At 45.1% G+C, this 23,037-nt stretch overlaps 1 protein-coding gene across 4 annotated transcripts in view; it reads left to right on the top strand.

Moving 5' to 3' along the window:
- The first annotated feature begins 6,544 nt into the window (after positions 1–6,544).
- Positions 6,545–23,037, top strand: part of LOC147635980 (cilia- and flagella-associated protein 61-like) — a 60,345-nt gene continuing 43,852 nt past the window's right edge. The window contains exons 1-4 of one of the 4 annotated variants that reach the window (XM_086801406.1): positions 6,545–6,766; positions 6,848–7,010; positions 7,403–7,535; positions 9,519–9,609. Coding sequence is in view for 2 of the 4 variants with exons in the window: in XM_086801404.1 (XP_086657530.1) it covers positions 6,564–6,766; positions 6,848–7,010; positions 7,403–7,535; positions 9,519–9,609 (590 nt within the window). In the remaining 2 variants the exon portion in view is untranslated. The remainder of the gene's footprint in view (positions 6,767–6,847; positions 7,011–7,402; positions 7,536–9,518; positions 9,610–23,037) is intronic. The other 3 variants (XM_086801404.1, XM_086801405.1, XM_086801407.1) reach the window with 3 other exon arrangements.

Below are 23,037 nucleotides of genomic sequence, written 5' to 3'. Positions count from 1 at the left end.
TTTCATCAAACGAAGAAATTAAGCGCCCCATGAAGGGGTTTTTTGGTGGTTCAAATAAAAATTTCACCAATGGTCACACCGCACCACTAACAAGATGTTATATGCTATTATTACAAAAACTATTGAGGCTAGCCAAAATGATTGGGAACATATGATGTGATTTGGGCCTTACTAAGTGTCAAAAATAAAGATTCATCAAGCTATGCACAAGATGATTGGGCATTCATTGTGCACTATAGTTATGATCCTTTTGTCATGTTATTGATATATCAGCATGTCTTATACTTTAATAGTGGTGCTAGCATGCACATTTCATCTTAGCATGATTTATTTTTCTCCCTTGAGTTTTCTCCTTAAGGAGGCATAGTCATATGTGCAAATATCTCCTTATATCTAGTGAAAAAAGTTGGTAAGGTTGTGCTGACTTCTACTGCAAATTATGGGATAATCACTTGAGTCTCTAAAGTCATGTTTGTTCCATGCATAAAAAAGAACTTACTGTCAAGCCTAGTGGTCAGACTTGTTGATGATAGGTGTATAATTCATAAGCAAAGTGATGGAGACATTACTATTGTATTCGGTACTCTAAGCCATGAGCTTTACAGGTTAGATAGGTATGAGAGATTGGCACATACTTCTTGTTCAATTACTGTGACACGTGTTATGAGTGACACAGAGCTATGGCATGCCCACTTTGGTCACTTAAATTTGGCAGTTTGTAAAGATGATGGTAAAGTTAAGACCGATACAAGGCAAGGCTTGTTGTTGCATAGGGTTATGCTCAAGAGAAGGGCATAGATTATGATGAGACCTTTGCACCCAGGTCTTATTAGAGTGTCATGACTTGGTTCTTAAGCCGATGTAGACTCTATTGTTTTCTCTATACTTGTATAAAAGTAGCCTTTTCTCCACCAATCCCTTAAAATATCTATATAGAACTAGATTATCCTCAAATAAGGTACCTATGGTGGGTAGTTGACTTCAAAGTATAAGAGTGAGGTAAGTCTAACTATGTCTTAATGTTTATACTCCCTCTTCATACATGTGTGTGTAGTAACCCAAACAATATCTTCTTTTAAAGAAACTTCCAAGTTATCACTAAATATTTTTTAGAATAAAATATGTTGACCTACTAAAGGTCCATCAAATCCTTATTTGGTTCTTCCTTGGTGCCCTCTACAACCTACTTTATTCTAAACATCGACCTGCTTAGTTAATTGATAAAGCATTAGGTGTGTTGGTGCCCTTGCTAGCCCTCGGGTCACTTTTAAACTTCTCTCGGCATTCCTAGACCAAGTTTTTTGTTTCCTCTCATTAACATTTTCTCTAGAGGGTTTGGACATTTGCTTAGACCCTTCGCTATTTGTGTTCCAACTCAGTGCTCATCTTCAATCCGCATGGCACGGTTTAGCATAGATGGCATGTGGGCTTCATTCTGAAAGGATAAGAATGTGGAATCAGATGTTGTTTCCTCCCTAGATCTACTTTTGACTACTATAGCTCATATGTCACCCTTCCCCATGTGTTTAGCTTTGTGTCTGCCACTTTTGGCAAATTATCCTCTTGATAGCCTTGCTTGTGCTACTATTTCCTTGTGGAAGTTAAAGCTTTGGGTGCCTCAACCGTAATGGAACTTCTTGTTGCATGTAGTCACATAACCACATTAAGAGCTAAGCCTCTCAAAACACTCAAGAGGTTGATGCTTGTGGTATGAGCACCTTCTTTTGATGTGGTCATGGTTTATCATAAAAGATAGTCTTTCTATAAGGGATCCATGCCACATACATTGCACAAGGAGTAAGGGTGGGATTCATTGATAGCTTGAGTGTGCTCTACATGTAATTGAAAACCTAGATCCATCAATGGAAGCTTGGCGTGCGTTGAGTTTTCAATTGTCCAAACGGGTATGTAGTGAGGATGAGTTGTCAATTCTAAGGTTCTTATGTGTCAAGTTTGTTCATGTGCTTGTGTGTACATTAGTTTGGTGCTCTAAACCTAGAAGGTTATTACAAAGTGAAATTTGTGATATGTATGTAGGAAAGTATATTAGGCTACTTTTAGGCGATCGAAGATTACATTACCTAGAGCCAATGGCCTATGAGATGGTGCAAGCCAAGAATAATATATTACATAAAGTGGACATCAATTGCAGCGTGAAAATAATCATACAAGTGTTATGTAAGTTTGGATTAGGAAATTAAAGGGTTGTGTGTGGATAGTAACGCAAGACTAGTCTGGGTATAGCCTAAGTAAAGGAGGAGGAGGTGTAGCTTCAACAATAGCATAGGAGGAGTAAGAGGAGGAGACACAACAATGTTAGTAGACACTCAATGCCCACCTCTCAACATGTATCTCACATCTATGTTTGGTGCACATTTGTAAAGTGGACCCCAGCTTAGTTGATGGGGTTGTTATTGTGACCAGTGATGGTTAGGAGATGGTCAGGGGTTCGAACGTTAGTAGCTGGGGCCTGAGGCGGAGCCCCAACTAGGGGGTTCAGCGCCCCCCATGGGTGGGAGCCCTTAGTCCACCAATGGTATTGGTTCATTATTAGTGGATGGTGGTTGGTTGGCTGCATTTTGAGGGTAGTGGTTGGTTGCCCGTGTTTTGAGTTTAGTGACTGTATCTACGCCACATAACCACCCACATTGTACCACATCATCTACAACACTATATATGGACATAGTTATCATGACCTAAGGTATCCAATGCTTGTGAGTATCCACACTCTCTGCACTTAGTACATCCTCCAATCTAGAGTCTAGGAGGAGTAAGAGGAGGAGCAACAACAATATTAGGAGGAGGAGCAAATACAATATTAGGAGGAGGAGGAGGAGAAATAATATGACTAGCATTACTAATAGTAGATAAGGAGGAGGAGGAGCAATAACATGGCTAGCACTAGTAATAGTAGATAAGGAGGAGGAGGAGCAACAGTTGGATGAGTAGTATTGACAAACATAGAAGGAGGAACAAAACAAGTAGTATGACGGTATGTCCATGGCATGTATGGTTTATCCATGATGGTGATATGTATAGTATGCCAATGTGTTTATCACGCCATTATGTGGCACATGAGATGTTGAATTAGAAACAACATTGCCACATCAAATAAAAGCTATGTGGTGGTGGAACATAAGGAGGTGGTTGCGTGAGACCCTCTATTTAAGGGTACGAGATCTCTATTGGAGAAAGGCCAATAACCATCCATGTTGTGAAGATCTGGCAAATACTTAGTTTTGGTTAAAGTATTTCGACATGGGAGTCTTTTGATGTCACCTTTAAGTGCCTCTATAAAGGCCAATTTTCTAATGGAGAAGTATTTCGACATGGGAGTCTTTTGATGTCACCTTTAAGTGCCTCTATAAAGGCCAATTTTCTAATGGAGAAGTAACTCAATCTTTTGGTCATTTGACATATTCTCACTTATGTGCAACTCTCTCTCTCTCTCTCTCTCTCTCTCTCTCTCTCTCATGTTAATCACATTATTAGTGATAATATCTTTTCTAATCACCATGGCTAAACATCATTACTTTCTACCCTAAGAGCCTCACCCCATATTTCCTACATGGTATCAAAGCCTTGATGCCTAATTAATCCATAATCTTCACTAATCTCTCCTCTCCCTTTTCTTGCAAAAATGCAGCCTGTAGTTTTTTGGTCCATTCTCCCTCCATAGTACATCAAATCCATAACATTTTAGCTCATCTTGTAGCTAACATAGAGGGCTATCTACACCTAAGAGGGCTATCTATATCTCTTTACAAAAGCATAATTTCATGCTATAGAGCAGGCTGCCTGAAAAACATAAAAATTGGTGGCATCCCTCACAATTGGTACAAGGCCTAAGACCTACTTACTCATGACATTTCTTGCTAATTGGTGCACTGTAGCAACTAGGAGTAGCATAACAATAAAAACACAGAAGATATAGAAATTGCCATCTCACCTTCAAATTGGTTGAAGTCCTTTGAGGTGCCTACTAGACATGGTCTGAGCTACTCATAGTTCAAATTTCTAGGCAATCCATCTACATATTGGTGACATTACAGTGTTGCCCCAAATTTTGGTATTTTTTTGGTAATTATAAAAATTATCACTAATTATAGCACTAATACTTAATCTTGCCAACACATTGGGATAGTGCTCCATCATTATATTACCTTATTGCATAAAACCCCTTTGATTTGGTGCGTGATTTGCATCCTCTAAAACCCATAGTTTTCTCCCTCTAATCAAGGGAGAGAAATTGCATAATCATAGATCCCATCCAAGAGTAAGAAACCTAAAATCAAGGGCAAGCCTTACTACTATCGTCATGCTTGAGCAATGGGCTTCTCAAAGTTTCCAAGCACCAACATGCATCTATATGGTGAAGGTGTATTTATGTAGGCAAAATAAGAAGCAGCCTCAGAGTCCAAGAGAGAGTATGAGACAAAGAACATTAAGAAGAAATCTACTTCAACAAACGAAGACAAGAAGTCCAGCAAAGAAGAAGTCAACAAAGTCATCAACAAATCAGGCCTTCAAAGAAGATGCCAACTTTGTTAAAAGTGAATGGGCCTTTTAAAGGCTTGGGTGATCTTGGTCATCGTCACTTCTCCCTACTCCTTGTTTGTCCAAGTTGTCTGTTGTACTCCTTGTTTGGTGAAGGTGAAACCAAAGCAAAAAGTGTGCTTGGTATATCTAAATAGGCCTTGTTGTCTGTCCAATATCTAGAGTACTTCTTGTTTAGTGGTGGTTGTGGATAATTATTTGAGGGGGAGTGTTGGAGAAAGGAAAATAACCATCCATGTTGTGGGGGTAAGCAATGGTCCTTAGTTTTGGTCAAAGTATTTGTCCCACATGGGAGTCTTCTGATGTAACCTTTTGGTGCCAATATAAAGGCCAATTTTCTAATGAAGTAACTTAGTCTTTTGTGATCATTTGACATATGCTCACTTGTGTTTAGCTCTCTCTCTCTCTCTCTCTCTCTCTCTCTCATGTTAATCACATCATTAGTGATAATCTCTTTACTAATCACCATGGCTAAACATTACTGTCCAAGCTAAGACCCCCACCCCATTTTTCTTACAATCTCTTTCCCTACGGCACTTGTCCTCTGCCAACCTAGCCTTGTGGCTGCAGAGGCTCATTGCTACTGAGGTAGTCTCGGACATTAGCTCTTTACCATTCCTCGTGTTCCCTATTCCTTGTCCAAATAGAGAAGAACTTGAACTTGGTTCTGTGGTAAGAACACTTCTATGATGGAACCGGCTCCTATGGAGAGCGAGACCCCTACTTGCATAGCTTGCCAAATTTAAAAAAGCTTTGTTGCCAAATGCTTATGAAAATCAATTCTCATTGATTTCAAGAAGAATGTTTTTTAACACCTAAAAAATTGTCACTCTAAGTGAACATTTCTCATTGATTCTAAGAAGAATTTCTCTTAATGCCTTAAAAATTGTCACTCTAAGTGAATGTTCAAAGCATTTACTATAGCACTCTCTCTTATGTATGCTTGTCTCATTATTTCAAAAAGCATGAATAAGAAATCATGTTTTTTTCATAGTTATCAACAAAAAAATTTGTTCTTTTTTAAACTATTCGCTCACAAAATTTGCAACTGTGCATGAGCTAGCATGCAACAAAAAGTTATCATCAAATTAGGCCTTCAAAGAAGAGGCCAACTTTGTTGAAAGTGAATGGGCCTTTTAAAGGCTCGTGTGGTCTTGGCAACCCTTAGTTTTGCCTACTCCTTGTCTATACAAGTTGTTTGTGAAACCCAAGCGAAAAGTATGCTTGGCATATCCTTATTGTTTGTCCAATATCTAGAGCACTTCTTGTTTGGTTGCTATTGTGGATAATTATTTAAGGGGAAATGTTGGAGAAAGGCAAATAACCATCCATATTGCGGGGGTGAGCCAGGGTCCTTAGTTTTGGTCAAAGTTTAATTTCATGAGTCCATGATAAAAACCCAAGATATTAAAGACATGATATAAAGATATGGACAATCTTGAGAGTCTAGAGGGAAGTCTAGAGTTAGTGTTCACAAAAAACATTTTTCTTGTAAAACTTTCAAGTACAACATTTTACAAGGTGATTTTGTAGCTTCAATTTAAAATTGACTTTACGAGAAAAAATGAGAATCTTGGAGGTCCATTGTATATAGTCTCGATAGGTTTTCTTTGAACATTGGTCTAGACTATCGTGAGCCTCCATCATAATTTATAGCATCACTTTTTTAAAACCAATAAAGAATTTGGTTTCTTTTTATTTTTTCAATTGAACTTCCTTTCATCCATTAGAAGAGAAACTATGGCTTAGGCCTTAGAGCTCCTTTCCATGAGTTGGACACACAGTGAAACTCGCATAATAATTTTCAATAAAGCAGCAAAAATGCGCCTTCTAATCTTCTCCTTGAGAGAGTAGAGGGTCTTAACATTGGGCGCTTGTTCAAGTAGTCGATGGGATGGCTTGTAACTGGGTTCGATCCCCTGCTAGACACCCGATAGTTACGTTGCCCTCTCTTTGTAGTAGAGGACGTGGTCAAATTTTTAAAAAAGAAAAAGAAAATAGAGGGTATGGAAGGCGCTCTTAAGAATTTCACCAACATAAATGCCCAACTGCCAAAACCCTCCCTGTGTGGCTGTGCCGGGATGCAGTGCGATGGCTTCTATATCCGAATGGCGGAGCCTTGCGATTCGCCTGCAGTGGAGGCATCTTTCCGGTCCGCTCTGCCTCGCCTTCGTGCCGCCTTCGGCTTCCTCGATTTCTCCAATCTCATGTAACTAGCTTTCCTGCCTTTTACCCAATTTGCAAACGAGAATGTTTACAGTCCGCTAATGGGCGCCCTCATTCATTTCAGTGAGAATTCGCTTTACCCGCTGGTGGGTCTATCGCCTGATGATGAAGTTATCGCCTTTGCTGCTTTCAATGACGCCCCTTCTGTGCCAGGAGGGGTGTTTGGGAAGAGGGCTGCCGAAGCAAAGATGTGGGCTGCAAAGGAAGCATCAAGCCATGGGTTCAGTGTATAATCCGCAAACTGGTTCAATCTTCAGCATTGCTGTACATGGCTGCTTACAGAGCTTCTTAGTAATTAAAGGTTCAGCATTGGGCAGGGCAAGAATTTCCCGCCCTTGAACATGTCCATAGAGTAGCCTTTGAACATGCCCATAGGACAACCTTTAATGTGCTAGGGCCCTTATGATAAATGGATCAAAACGTTGAATACAGAACATTACCTGCCGGTCTGATGGGGGCGAGTTGCAGGGCAATCAAGATTGCCCTTCCACCCCGGTCACGATGGGCCCTTACTGACAGGTGGTGGTGTTCTGTAACCAACCAGCTAATTAGCAGCAGAAGGAAGCTGAAAAGCGTACAAGACTGTCTTTGCTTTGTAATTATTTGTTTGATACGGCAGGTGGAGAATTCATTGTGGATTGATGTCTGCGTTGCATCTTCGTTCGAGTCTGATGCTGAAGAGAAACATTTAAAGGCCTTTCTATCTGCTGTTTTCAAGCTTTCTCCAGAAACTAAAGTTATTCTTGATCTAAGTAAGGCAGAAGCTTCTCATCTTGTTTAGAGTAGAACTCCTGACTTTCAATTTTTAAGGTCTACAGAAAAGAAGATGAGATTTTGTATGCTTGATATTCCTACAACATAATGTATCTCCCAACAAAACCTCCTATCAAGCACCTCTTGAGGAAGTATCTGCCATTGGTCTAGCACCTCTGGATGAAGTATGGCTTCTTGATGAGAATTCTCGCATTGAAGACACTCCCGATAAACTCCCTTCTAGAAGTCTTGCAAACATCACTATTCCCTAGTCCATTGCATCAGAGGAGTGTTCATGGTGGCAACCACCTTAGCTAATATTTTACAACATTGTGATAGGTCTCCAATGAGAAAAATTGAGACAGGCAGTCTGTTTAGGTACCAGCTTGAAAAGGCCCTCTTTGATTCTGGTCTCCACCTCTTCCTCCGGAAGACCAAGGGGCTTGTGCTTTCTACTCTCTTCAGCCGGGTGGCGAGACTGACTAGATGTGATATATAGGATATTATACCTGGCTTCGTGCTTCATTCAATGAGAGTAGTGGGCCACTCAGGGAAGCATTGGTACCCATCTGTCTGCCAATGAAGCACTGCCCAGGAGAGACCTGAATACTCCACGCGCTGCAGAATTGGCCCCTCCTAAAGGGGCGATGACCTGCGGGAGAGCCTTTGGGGAGGCAATGCATACTATGATGGAGGAAATCCCAGCTGGTGGCTGGGCCTTCACGGAGGTGGCACTCTGGGGGACTCCAAGACATGTTCAATGGATCGACCAATCGACTGCAAGGGGGGTTATACTCCTTTTGTAGGCTTGGGAAGCAAACTGTGACAGGGAAGCCATCAATCATGCAAGGGAGTCGGATGCGGGGACGAAGCGGTGATGCTATCGAGCGAAAAATGCCTGAGCTGTGCATACTGCGATGGGACTCCCTGCAGCACTCAGGAAACCATTCCAGGAGAGTTAAACTCTACTTGGGTGTAGCCATGCCCAAGAAAATGATTATCGGTGATTTTGCCAGGCTTCCAATGAGGGCTGCCTGGAGCAAATCCTGAATCTGACCATGTGCTAGCCTCTAGGCGGCTCCCCGTGAGCTTGCAAACCAATGAAGAGGCCATGAGGGAGGATACTATCGATGCCAAGAGCTGGAGGTCCGCGTTGGAGAATAGGCAAGGGGCGGTGGTCTCGGGGATGACAAAGCAGATTCCATGGAGTCCTCTTGAGGGGGTGAAGACTAGAGTAAGCCGACACTCACCAATAGAACTGCAACCCTAACGTTGGAGCCTAAAGAGGGAGGGGCTGGAGAGGATAGTGCGCAAGACAGTGCCGAGGGACGGATGAAGGGTGGGACACAGGAAGACGAAGGCAAAAAGGGGGGGGGAGGAAGGTGGGCTGGCAGATGGACGGTGGACAAAGAAGAGGCGGACAAAAGAGGCTTCCAGGGGTGGGTGGGGGGAGGTGGGGTGGGGCAGGGGGAGGCGGAGGATGGGCAGGAGGAAGGCGGCCAAGTGGGCAGAAGAGGAGAGGGCCTATGGGCTGGAAGGGGAGGAGGGAGCAGGGGCGTGAAGGGCGGGGGCTTCGGAGATGGCGGGCTAAAGAGCAGGTGATCACGGGAAGGAAGATTGGGACGCTGGGGGGGCACAACAGGGTGCACAGGGGATGAGCAGGAGGGAGGGCGACAGGCATAAGGGGGGAGCTCCAGCTCTCTGCGAGAATCCCCCTTAATGGGGTAGTTTATTTTTCTCTAGCGGCAGTGTTTAAGGCTCCACATACTTTGCTTGTACATAGTTGAAAAAATGTTCAAAATTTCCATAGTTAGTCTTGAGTGCTGCAAGTTGGTGTTGCACTTATTACGCCTTTGGTCTCAATTTTCAAGTTTAAAGAGCTCTTATGAGAAAGGACTTAATGTGAATGAACCTGTTTTTTACATGATCTGTTTTTCTTTTCTTCTGATAGATTAGAGATTAACTTGTTGGTTGATTGGCAGGTCCCTTTGAGCATGTGGCACTCCTTGGAATCTTGAAGGCAGTATCTCGTTCACAAGAAATGGACCTTGTCTTGTCAGTGTGCATGCAAAGGTGGAACCTTTTGAACTTTATTTTACTCCATTCAAATAACTTTTTATTTGAAGTACATAATGCTATGCATCTTTGCTATTTTCTTTCTTATTAACTTTTTTAGAGTCTCCAAGCATTGTAACATGAAGTTGCCGTTTTCTAGCAAAAAACATGGAAATACAAGTCCCCGGTTATCCGGAGTGGCCATATCCGTTTCCGTTACTTTTCCCATTTTGTAATCTCCTTTCAAGATATGCCCCACTGATTTTCTCCAAATCCCTTCAGATCTCCTCCAAGTTCTGATTTACCCCAAGTTTCCCTCCCTTTCTGATTTACCCTGATTTTGCTTCTCTTTTTTATCTTTTTTTTGGCCATGCAAAGATTTCTCTATTAGACTACAACAAGGTGGTAAGGTACATAGTGTACGGCACGCTATCAGTACGTACGGAACGTACTTCTGTACGGAACAAATTTTAAGGTACATAAACAGTACGTACCATTTGTAAACAGTCCTAGAAACCTGAATATTTTGTAGACATAGCAACCAAAATACTTAAAATAAAGACTGAACCTCATTACTTAAAGTTTAAATCAATTATCAGTTACCAAGCCCATTACACAATACCTCATGTTAACAGTCATAGTGATATAAGCAAGAACCATGAAAGTCATAGATGATAAAAGAGAGTACAAATATCATGTCTACAGCACATGTCCTGGTCCACAAGTGCAAAAAGCAAAACAATGAAACACTGCAGTTGTCTAGACTCTAGAGTCTAGACGCAAGAGTCTCAAATCTCATCATCAGATGAAGATGATGAGTCTTCTGAAGAGAGCATGCCTCCATCATTGATACCATTGCCCTCTTCATCGAACTCTGGCTCAACAGCAACAAGCTCCAGTGCATCCTCGTCATGTGCCTCGGGAATCTGAGTGTGAATGAGTTTGACAGCCTCATTTGCACGCCTCTGCTGGGTGCGACGAACCGGAAGCTTTCCCCTACGAATGCTCTCTCATCTCGCAGAGCCTGGATCTGGAGCTGCTTGGCGTAGAGGAATGCTGAGAGATCGTGCACGTGAGCGGGTCACACAACGATCCACGCTCTCAAGCTCTCTATGTAAAGCTCTCAAAATCTCCTCTTGCTCATCTCTAATCTGCCGATCCACAAGCTCCGGGCTGGGTTCATCTACCATTTTGAGTAGTGTTGGATCAACCTGTTTAAACATGCCACAAATTGCATATTGGACAATGGATATTCATTGAACTAGAAAAAAATTTCTACTTCTAAGTTCTTCTTGAGTCCAAATTTCAATTTATACCTACTTCGATGACTCCAAAGCATGGTAGCTTCGCACGAGCCTCATGTTAGCTCTGCAATACACCAACTTCTCTAATTGAGAAGTACTAAGGCGATTCCGAATCTTAGTGTGTATAAGAGAGTATGAGCTCCAGTTCCGCTCACATGCTCCAGCTGAGCAATCCTGTGCAAAAATGAGTGCAATGCGAGCAAATTTGTAAATCTTTTAATGCTAAAACATCAATCTTCATTTCCGAAGACTATACTTTAGAGATTAATTACAAGTTACCTTAGATAGAACACGAAGAGCAACTCGTGAAAGGTTTGGAAGACCAACCCTTCCATAAGAGTGCCACCATGTCAAAGGGAATTTCATGGCTTCCTTCCTCAATGACACAGGTCTCGCAAATGAAGCACCAATACCACTCATGTAAGTGGTGAACTCTCTATCGATCTGAAGTTGCTCCTCCTCTGAGAACATCCTTCCAACATACTCTGACTGCTTCATGCTTAAAGCAGTATTATTTCATAGCTCTGGCGACCTGTAGAGAGGATGGAGCATGGCAGCCATCGCATGGATGGGACGGCTCATGAATGTCCACCGTTTGTCTACAATGTCCAAGATCTCACCTCGGCTGAAAATGAGAGATTGAAAATACATGTCTTAGGTTATAGTGCTAAGTGTACACATGTCAGTCCTGACTCCTGACATGTCATGAGAATCGAGAATCGAGAAGTCATAAAAATCAAAGAAAGAGGAAGAAATTAGAACTATTGCTTACCGTTGAGTAGTCATCATGGAGCACTGAGCAGTATGGTCTTTCATTTGCATAAACAAATGAAAGACCAGCCCCAAAGTTGAGCCCTCCATGTCTGTAAGTCGGAGAAGGACATACACGGGCTTAAGTGCAACTGAAAGGCTATGAACTTGTTGCCAAAAATCATCATCTAGGATCCGCCTCTGCAAGTATTTTGTACGCTCATCCTCTGAATGATGCATCTGTCGCCACCTTGGATCCAACTGTTGATGATAGTGAATCTCTTATCTTGTAGAGCATATCCAAGACCAAGAATATGTAGGCAAACCTGGTCTTGGAGGGTCTCACTATATCCAAAGAGCTATGGCTCCAAAAGATGGCAAGAGCCTGATGCTTCTTGCGGAAGAAGGTGGTGATCTTTACAGCATCTGCAACAATGGGCTGCACCCAAACAAGCTTCCCAATGTCTTCCATAAGTAAATCAAGACAATGGGCAGCACATGGAGTCCACACTATATGTGGAAACTCTGCCTCGACCATTTGACCCATTGCCTTGCAGTTAGAGGTGTTGTCGGTCACCACCTGCACAACATTGTCCTCCCCAACCTCAAGGATAGCCTGTCGAATGTGGCCATAAATGAACTCCCCTGTGATCCTGTCGCCTGCTCTCCCTGCATCCACGGCACGCAAGAAATAGGTGCCCAAGCAAGATGACACAAGGATATTGATTATGTGCCTCTTGCGAATGTCTGCCCACCCATCTGAAATAATAGTGCATCCAAACTCCTGCCAACCTGCTTTCACAGGAGTGAGCGCCTTGTCTATCAAGGCCTTCTGCTCATCCAACATGGATGTACGCATCTTCGTATACTCAAGACCTGTCCATGTCTCAGTAGGCCCTACCTGCGCAATTGCTTTCACTATTCTTTTTCATTGGTCTATCCTTAACACATTGAAGGATATATTACACTCAATAAGAGTACGACAAATCTCCATTTCTGCCACCCTTTGCCGCTCCTTTACCCAAGCTTGTGATGAGATACAAGAACGGAGAGTGGATTGCTTTGATGCCTCCCCTGTACCTCTCGCATCTTGTGGCAGGAGGTCCTCATCATCGGCAATACGTACCCTCTTCCTGCCTGTGGTGGATTGGGCTGAAGCCGAAAGACTTTCACCCTCATTTACTGTACCTGAACCTATAACATCTCCAATAAAAGCATCATGGAGAGCATCTTGCGTACTTTCACCACCTCTAACACTGCTTGCACCACCCATTGCAGGACAATTCTCTGCAATCAATTGGTCCCTCACAGCTTGTGGTATTTTATCACATGAACCACATTGATTGGTGCACCCGATAAATGTCATGTGCTTGATGACGCGAGTTATGGTGCTAGTGTACTGCTCCCCGCAATACTTGCATGCCCATAGCCGAGTACCTGACCCTTGCTGAGAAGGGGTGTTAACAACCCTCAGGACATTGGTGTGGATTGCCCAGTTCGGGTTAGTCTTGCGCGGCATGATGAAGCCTGGGCGTGAGAGAGAGTGAAGAAGTTTGCTCTGCAGAGTTTTGCAGGTACACACAGGGGACACGATTTTGCAAGTACACACAAATGCCCAAATTTTGGTCGCTTATCTACAATCGCATGGTCGCCACACGCCCCACAATTTTTTATTTTTTATAAAATGTTTCCGTATGGATCCGTACAGCACGGTACCGTACCGTATGGCTGTACCGTACTGTACGGATCCGTACGTACGTACGGCATCAACCTTGGACTACAACCCTCTCATGAGCTCAAGAGCAAACTGTAGCCGTGTGGGCATTACAGCCCATGCAATAGTCCCCCAAGTGATTGTCCTGCAAATGCCGCCCCGCGTGCCCGCCAGGGGGGGGGTGTAAAGAGCTGCAGGATTTGCCACCAAACCTCTAATGATGCTCATCTTGTATTATCCTCCTGTATAACAGTATACATGAAGGAAATGTCCACCAATGCAGGCAGAGGTGCTCTCTCACACTAGAGGATGTCCCAGATCTGCAACTAGCACAGAAGAGGGTCCAGATCTTGGAGGATGGACAAATGGCCCTCTGAGGGGTCTCGGATAACTCCATGTGTGCAAGGTTTCAATGGGTCTTGGGTTTCTGTCACATTCACTTGATGAGGTCCAAAGAAGTTAGTCATGGACAATTGAGTGGTATCCTGCTGAGCATGGAGAATGGCTGTCGCCTTAGTAAGGCCTCTTGGGGATGACAGCTCTCTAGTAAATAAAGGCCTGAGCATCTCTGGTCTTTGTAGTATACAACATGAGAGAGAGAGAGACGATTTTCATGTTCTAGAAAGGCCCAAGCAAGACATGCATTCGGTACCCTTTTGTCGGCAAAAGTGTGCTGGGAAGGGTGCTAGTCAATTGAGTTTATGCATAGTTAGGCAATCAGTGACTCTCTCTTGATTGAATGATGGCTGCATATTTAGGTGACTATATTGTAATATTGCTTCAAAGAGTTCTTTCTTGGCAAAAGGGTCCTTGGAAGAATAGGAGGGTCTCTTATGAACATGCTGTGTTAGTCCCTATAACTGTGGAACAAGTTGATGCCTTGGATTCTTTCACCAGCGCAAGGTCAAAGATGAGGAAATTGAGGGCCACAAATAATCACCATGCTCATCAACATGATGAAATTTAGGGCCTTTTGGTGGTGGAAGGGACCTAAGAGGCTAAGAGAAATGGTCACCATGCCAAACCCCAAGATCATGAACAAACGTCATGATCACCATGTTCATCACCATGAAGAAATTGAGGGTCTCTAGGGACCTTTTGCTAGTGAAAGGTTCTTGGGAGAAATGGTGACTATGATACGTCGTGTATTTTGTAATTCTTTGCACCAAAAAAGGCATTGATTGTCTCTTTGAGAAACTGTTGTGTCTGTTGGAATAGTCCGAGTCTCAGTAGTGTGAAAGGGTTATTGAGTCTTTTGGTGTGAACTGTAAAGTCCTTGTGTGAAAATATACCCAAAAGGGTATTTTACCCAGCCCAAAAAGGGCTATTTAGTCATTTAAACTTCACTTTTATCTGCTGGCCAACCAGCACCCTCCCTTTCCATATAAATATGAGGCGCATCCTTATGAACACATCAGTCACGAGTACCTTCTCTGCTGGTCGCCTACTTCAGGACTGAACCTCAGCGTTTTTCCTCCTCCGCCTGCTGCTGTTGGTACAGGCTGCCTACGACAGGTGGAACCTACTCCCTGCTGCTGCTGGATTGGTCGCCTACATCAGGGCAGATCATCTACATTTTTCTTCTCCGGTTGCTGCTGTTGGTACAGGCCGCCTACGACAGGTGGAACCTACTCTCTGCTGCTGCTGAATTGGTCGCCTACATTAGGGGTGATCATCAGCGTTTTTCCTCTCCGGTTGCTGCTGCTGGTACAGGCCGCATACATCTGCGTTTCACTTCAGCATACTACTGCGTTTTACTTCAGCAGTCATCAGGACATCAGTGCTCGCATCAGCCTTCATATATCGGCGCTTACATCAGGCTTACTTCGGGACTGTCATCTGTGTTTTTTGGGACAACAGCCTTCTCTGCTCGTTCGGAGTCTCACATAGAGCTCCTGTACTAGACTTTATCATTTATATACATATCACCATTGCATGCTGTGTGATTTGCTCTGATCTCTCATATATTTGGTCCTTTGGTCTCTTTTGCCCTCACATGGTATCAGAGCTATCGTGAGCAAAAGGATTGAAGACCTTGAGAGCGCACAGCATGGATCGCCTACCCACGATTCCGGAGGATCAGCCTTTCATACCAGATATTGATTCTCCTTATTTAGATATAGATCACATGGAGGATGGGACTCCTCATTCATTGGAGAGCCCTGTTCGAGGTCTTTCATTGGGAGATGACCAACCTACTTTTACCTACTCACCCTCTACACCCTTCGCATATCTCCGAGCTCATCAGCTGTTACTTCCAGAGGAGGATACATGCCCACAGCCAGTGTGCTAGTATTGGACCTCAACTAGAGAGCCCTGCTTCTCATTCTAGCCGACAAATTGGACTTCGGTATGGGACTTTTTCTCAGGAAGGACACGTACCTCCTCTTCTTTCAGCCCTAAACACTCCTAGAAACATACTGATGCAAAACACAGATATGGAGAGAGAGTAGAGAGAGAGAGAGATGCTGGAAATTCAGTATATTCATATAGTACAAAAAGGGTACTCTGCTACAGCCCTAGGCTGTCTTCATAAAAAGGGTGATAAACACCAAAATTCTGGTCCCTACTTGGACCCTAAGGATCCAATCCCTAAAGGACTGAATGATTCAAGCTATGAGCACTCTTTGGCTTTTATAGTGTTTTGGGACACTCGGTATACTGGCCGATTGCTGGTCGGCCAGTCATTTATGCCTTAAATACCCCTTCTGTCAGAATATGCAGCGGATATGATATCCAAACTTGGGTAGACAAGAGCAAGTAGACTGCAGAAAATAATCAGCACAAGAAACACAGAGAGATGTGTGTAAACTCTTCTCTATACACAAGATCCCGAAGATACTGAATGAGAAAGTGGAGGAGGATGGGGGGCAATATATACAAGCCCATGAGGGCAGTCGGCCAGCACTAAAAAGGGCCCACGACTGAGCAAAACTCCCACGACTGCTGAATATAGCAGTCGGCCAGCATCTGATGCCCCACGCCTGGACAGAACAAGTCGGCCAGCACTCAGACAGCCCACGACTGATATAGATGCAGTCGGCCAGCTTCAGAGTGCTCCTGGCATCAACTGGCAGCCCTCCAGCCACTAGAAAAAAATGGGAAAAATAGGGAAAAAATACGGGGAGTGTGGAAAAATGATATACGGGCGGGCACACCCACAACAGAGGCCCTGGTGTATACAAATAGACAGGAGATGACTTCTGACACCCCCTCTCAGCTCCTGGCTGTGTAACCAACCCCAGGGAGCTGGAGTGCCGCCTGAGCGTAGCCTGAGGTAGAGACTTCGTGAAGAGGTCTGCCGCATTGTCCTCCGTCGAACAATAAAGTAGCAAGATGTCACCCGCCAAGATCTTCTCACGAACAAAGTGATACTGTATCTCTATATGCTTGGTCCGGGCATGGAAAACCGGGTTCCGAGCAATAGCTATACAACTCTGGTTATCACACTGGATGACTGTGGGCTCCCTCTGTGGAAACCCCATCTCGCCAAGCAGCCTCCGCAGCCATACAACCTCACAAGCAGCACCACAAGCAGCCCGATACTCTGCCTCTGTCGAAGAAAGGGCAATAGTCGGCTGCTTCTTCCTGTTCCAAGAAACCGCTCCTGAGCCGAGGGTAAAAGTGTATCCTGAAGTAGATCTCCTCGTGTCTGGATCTCCTCCCCAATCTGAGTCACTCCAACCTTGGAGCTTGACTCCATTCCCTCCTGTGTAAAAGAGTCCCAGATCCTTCGTACTCTGCAGATACCGCAAGATCCGCAATCCTGCGTCCCAATGAGTCTTCAATGGCGTCTGCATAAAAGAGCTCAACAGCCCCACGAAGAAGCTCAAGTCCAATCTGGTGTTCAGCAACCAGATCAATGAACCAACCAACTTCCGGTACTGCGAGGCATCAACTGGCTCACAAGGATCTGTAACGGTTAACTTTGTGTTCGGGTCCATCGGCGAAGTAATAGGCTTGCAGTTCTCCATCCCAAAGGCCTCAAGCAACTCATGAACATACCGCTGCTGAGAGACGAAAAACCCCCTCTGGGTCTGCCAGATCTCCAATCCCAAGAAGAAGTGGAGTAAGCCTAAGTCGGTCATCTCAAACTCCTTTGACAAGGCAGCCTTCGTCACTCCAATGTGCTCCACATGACCGCCGGTGAGAATGAGATCATCCACATAAAGGATGATGAGTGTGACCATGCCGCGTTCCCGAAAGAGATACAGGTTCGGATCTGCAACCGATCTCTGGAATCCAGTCCGAATAAAGAAGGAATCAATCTTCTGATTCCAAGCCCGCGGAGCCTGCTTAAGACCATACAAGGCCTTACGTAACCTGTAAACCATCCCTTCCGATCCTGGAACAAGGAAGCCTGGAGGCTGCTCAACGTACACCTCCTCCTGCAGGTCACCATTAAGGAACGCCGATTTTACATCCATCTGGTACACGGGCCACCTCTGAGAAGAAGCAAGGGCAAGAACGGTCCGAATCGTGGTCATCCGCGCTGTCGGTGCAAAGGTATCCTCGTAGTCGATGCCTGGCCGCTGAGCATAACCCTTAGCCACGAGCCTGGCTTTGTGTTTGTCCACCGACCCATCAGCCGCGTACTTGGTCTTAAAGACCCATTTGACACCAATGACTGACCGCTTCGACGGCCTCGGTACCATCTCCCAAGTGTTGTTCTTCTCGATGGCGTCAAGTTCCACCTGCATGGCTTCCCTCCAAGTATCCTGTGAAAGGGCTTCCTTTACGGAAGTGGGCTCTTTATCCCGCATGATATGAGACATAAGAGCATAGTTCACCTGAAGAAGCTCCGCCGTGTTGCTTTTATCTCGAACTCGATGTGATCTTCGAGGGCCGTCCTCTGTGGTCCACTCGAAGGGTAGCTCCGTGACACCTGACTCCCGAAGGGTGTCCATCAACCACCTAGGTACTCGAACAGATCGTGGAGCCTCCTGTGGTCGCGGGGGCTCAACTCTAGCTGCGGGCTCAACCTCCTGTGATGACTGAGGTGGATCAACTGGAGTGGTAGACTGGGAATCATCATCAGACTCTGGATCTCCAAGAAGTGGCGGCTCCTCGACAGTGGATGCTGGAACATGCTCGTCAAAGACCACATCCCGGCTGACAACAATCTCGTTCCTCTCTGGATCATACAACCTGTATCCTTTGGAAAGAGAGTTATACCCCACAAATACCAGCTTGCGGGACTTGGAGTCAAGCTTCCCCCTCTGCTTCTTCGGAATATGTACATACGCGTCACTCCCAAAGACACGGAAGTGCGAGACATCGGGTTTCCTGCCAAAATATGCCTCAAATGGAGTCATATGGGGTGAAAGCGGAATACTGACCAGGCAAGTGGGAAAGTAACGTGATGGCCATATCTTCGGACGATATCTCTTTCCCAGCTTGAAGGACTTCCTGCTGAAGGGCCTGGAGCTTGTTAATGTGTTCCCGCATCGTCGAAGACTTTGCAGGGTTCATAACCCGCATCTGCACTTCCAAGGATATCCGCTTCATGGGTGACACCCTGTTGTACAAAGAAGCCAAGTGCTCCCATATGCCTCTCGCCAGCGTCATGTGCTTCACATGGTTGATCACCTGTGGAGTGCAATTGAGGAATATAAACGACCGGACCCTGGCGTTGACACGGTCCCACATTTGTGCCTGTGCCTCTCGGTCCTTCCTCGTCGATAAAACCTCCCCTTCCTCAGCTTCCGGCCTTGGCACCCCTTTGATAATAAAATCAGCAAGATCATATGACTCCAGAACTGACTCCATCATGACCTTCCAGATGCCATAATTGGACCCGTCCAACTGCCGATCCACTGGGAACGTGGGGAGAGTCGGAATCTTCACGTGCTTCTCAGCCATCTCGAGTAAATCCGCCATCTCGGAGAGTAACCTGAAAGGGTGGGTGGGTGGGAAAAATCTGAAAATCTGAAAATATGCAAGTGGCTGTCCAGCCCCTCTGCCCGCCTTCCTCTTGCACCTTCACTTCCCGTTCAGCCCGAAACAGTCCACCGATCAGCAACCTGTTGCTCCCCCTCTTGCTCAGAAAAACGCCCAAGATCTCCTAGAGCCTAGGGCTCTGATACCATGTCAGAATATGCAGCGGAAATGATATCCAAACTTGGGTAGACAAGAGCAAGTAGACTGCAGAAAATAATCAGCACAAGAACCACAGAGAGATGTGTGTAAACTCTTCTCTATACACAAGATCCTGAAGATACTGAATGAGAAAGTGGAGGAGGATGGGGGGCAATATATACAAGCCCATGAGGGCAGTCGGCCAGCACTGAAAAGGGCCCACGACTGAGCAAAACTCCCACGACTGCTGAATATAGCAGTCGGCCAGCATCTGATGCCCCACGCCTGGACAGAACAAGTCGGCCAGCACTCAGACAGCCCACGACTGATACAGATGCAGTCGGCCAGCTTCAGAGTGCTCTTGGCATCAACTGGTAGCCCTCCAGCCACTAGAAAAAAATGGGAAAAATAGGGAAAAAATACGGGGAGTGTGGAAAAATGATATACGGGCGGGCACACCCACAACAGAGGCCCTGGTGTATACAAATAGACAGGAGATGACTTCTAACACCTTCAGCGCTGCCCGACTGGATATTCCTCCTTGATCATGATGCGCTTGTTGCCGCCCTATCCTCTGGTTCAGCCGACTAGTTCTGTGAGTAGCCGACAGCCTATCTTTGCTTCTAACGCACTGTCAAGACACCCTCTTCATGCCCTCCAGGCCTTGCTCTGAGTCCACACTTGTCCTCTTCTGTATTTATCATGCACATGACATTTCTTTACTTTTGTCACACAGATCATTAGTTTAGAACCTATGCCTAACCTATGTGAGTGTGAGTGCCAACTCTTGAGCTTCGCATGACCAATTTCATCCCAAGAAGTCATCCTCTTCCTCCACTCAAGAGGGGGCCCTTGTGTCCAATACCACCTCTACTCAAAAAGGACAGCAAGGGAAGGGGAACAACAACTCAGGAAATCAAGGCAAACCTCCCGGCAACAATACTGATTCCAAAAACCCTGCCTCAACACCCATTCCCCATTGGCAAAATATTCCCAAAAAGAAAAGATTTTGCCAAAAGGGCAATGGTTCAACTTGGTCGTGTTCCCTCAGTGGCGATCCATTGGTCAGGTTGCTCAAGCCCCACCCTCCCAGTTAGTTTCTTTCACCACCCCTGAAGAGATGTCTGACTAGTCTTCCCTTACACCTCATCCCGGCCCCTCGGCCAATATCGCTCAGGTCACATTTAAGGTTGGCTCTGACCACTCCTCCAGAAAGAAGAAGAAACAAAGGCCTAAACGAGGCCATCCGCGGGGGAAAGCCTTTGCCTTCATTCAGATCTGTCAGTTACCTGACAATCCTTCTGTGCCCATCATTGAGGCCCATCCAACTCTTCCCTGTGGTCATCCAGTCACTTGGGTAGTTGATAGTGGAGCTACTTACCATATGGCACGCAATGCTGACATTTTCATCTCTCAGCGTCCTGTTAAGGGAGAAGCTCGATGTGGCAACAACACAATGATGTCCATAAAATCCTTTGGCACCGTCTTATTTGACACCAACACTGGCCCCAACCAGGCTACCTTGCACAGTGTCTATCTGTCCCTAATTTAGGTCTCGACTCACGTTCTGTATCCCAGCTGATCCAACTCGATCGTGGAGTTTACTTCAACAAACGAGTTGTCGAGGTAATTGATGAGACTACCGGTCTTGTTGTTGCCAGAGGTCAAGCTCAGAAGGATGGTTTGTACTGGATGTCTACTTTTTTAACTGAGCCATCTTCGGCTGGTTTAGAGTTTCATCGGGTTCGTGCCTATGTGACCTTAGCTCCATCCGACATTGAACGACTATGGCACTTTCGCTATGGTCATCTACCCTATGCCACACTCTACGAGCTATCTCGAGACCAGTTAGTTGAAGGCATACCCAGCCTCAAATTGACAAAGGATGTCTGTCAGCCCTGTCAAATGGGTAAGCAGCATCGCTCCCCATTCCCACAACATGCTACTCATCGTGCTTCGGGAATCCTCAATGCCAAGGAAATATGAGAGAAGACCGAGATCAATCATATCAAAAGTTCGTCTGAGCTATGCCATGATATCAGCCATTTTGGCTTGGTGTGAACCAGAAATAATGAGGTCATCGACATACAGTACTAGGTAGCAAACCATCCTCTGATCAATGTGAATATAGATATTGGGGTCACAGTGAGATGGTTGAAAACCTTGGCTGCGAAAAATTTTGTCGATGCAATGATACCACGGCCAGGAGGCTTGCTTAAGCCCATAACGAGCTTTATGCAAGCGAAAGACTTTGTCCTCAAAACGGGGGAGCGGGAAACCCGGAGGTTGGTCAACGTAGACCTCCTCTTCGTCGAGAATGCCATTTAAAAAGGCACTCTTAACATCCATCTGATAGACTGGCCATTTGTGGTGGGCAACCAGATTGAGTAAAAGACGGATTGTCGTCATTCGAGCAGTGGGTGCAACTTCGCGATCAGATCGTCATCGGTCCACCACGATCATCCTCCGCACATTGAGAGGGGGATCTTCCTCTCCCTTCACATTTTTTTTATCATTTTTGTATCGGGCACATGAGTCAGTGAAAACCCCATGAGGGCACAGCTCATGTGAAAACCCACTGCATTGCATTTTTTTTCATCTTGCATTCCCTATGCACAACATTCTATTTTTGTGTTTGGGGCGCATGTATGAATGAAAACCCAAAAATGGGCGTTCATGCATGTGAAAACCTCTTGCATTGTGGCATTCTTCCAGTACCTCCCAAACTCAGAAGCCTCTACTCCGGTCTCAAATCACATGATCCTCATCTTCGACAACCAAAGTTGTTTTTCCCCTCATCTTCTCTCATAATCCCTTTTTAGTCTAAGAGGGGGTGTGTGAAAATATACCCAAAAGGGTATTTTACCCAGCCCAAAAAAGGCTATTTAGTCATTTAAACTTCACTTTTATCTGCTGGCCAACCAGCACCCTCCCTTTCCATATAAATATGAGGCGCATCCTTATGAACACATCAATCACGAGTACCTTCTCTGCTGGTCGCCTACTATAGGACTGAACCTCAGCGTTTTTCCTCCTCTGGCTGCTACTGTTGGTATAGGCCGCCTAGGACAGGTGGAACCTACTCCCTGCTGCTGCTGGATTGGTCGCCTGCATCAGGGCAGATCATCTGCGTTTTTCTTCTCCGGCTGCTGCTGTTGGTACAGGCCGCCTACGACAGGTGGAACCTACTCTTTGCTGCTGCTGAATTGGTCGCCTACATCAGGGGTGATCATCAGCGTTTTTCCTCTCCGGTTGCTGCTACTGGTACAGGTCGCATACATTTGCGTTTTGTTAAAATATGGAAACAAGAGCTAGAAACTAGAAGACTAGAAGTGAAATGAGAACAAGATTGAAGGACAAAGAGTTACCTTGAGATGAGTGTAGACAAGACACAAGCTTGATACTTCTTATGATGTGACACCCACAATATATAGGTGTGTAGTACAAGAGATAGTAGCCATGCTGATATGTGGGACAAATAAGATGCCACATGGCAGACACACAAGACTCAAGACAAAAGTTTATACTAGACTAGGAAAAGAGTACACCTAGTGTGCACTTATTTCCAACACCCTCCTTAAGTGGACACTAGGTGGAAGA

This window comes from Cibotium barometz, chromosome 8, assembly GCF_041138505.1.
Source record: "Cibotium barometz isolate CiBa-2024 chromosome 8, ASM4113850v1, whole genome shotgun sequence".
Taxonomy (NCBI): Eukaryota; Viridiplantae; Streptophyta; class Polypodiopsida; order Cyatheales; family Cibotiaceae; genus Cibotium; species Cibotium barometz.
Note: the sequence above shows the minus strand (reverse complement) of the source record. Positions and strands in the feature narration are given on the sequence as shown.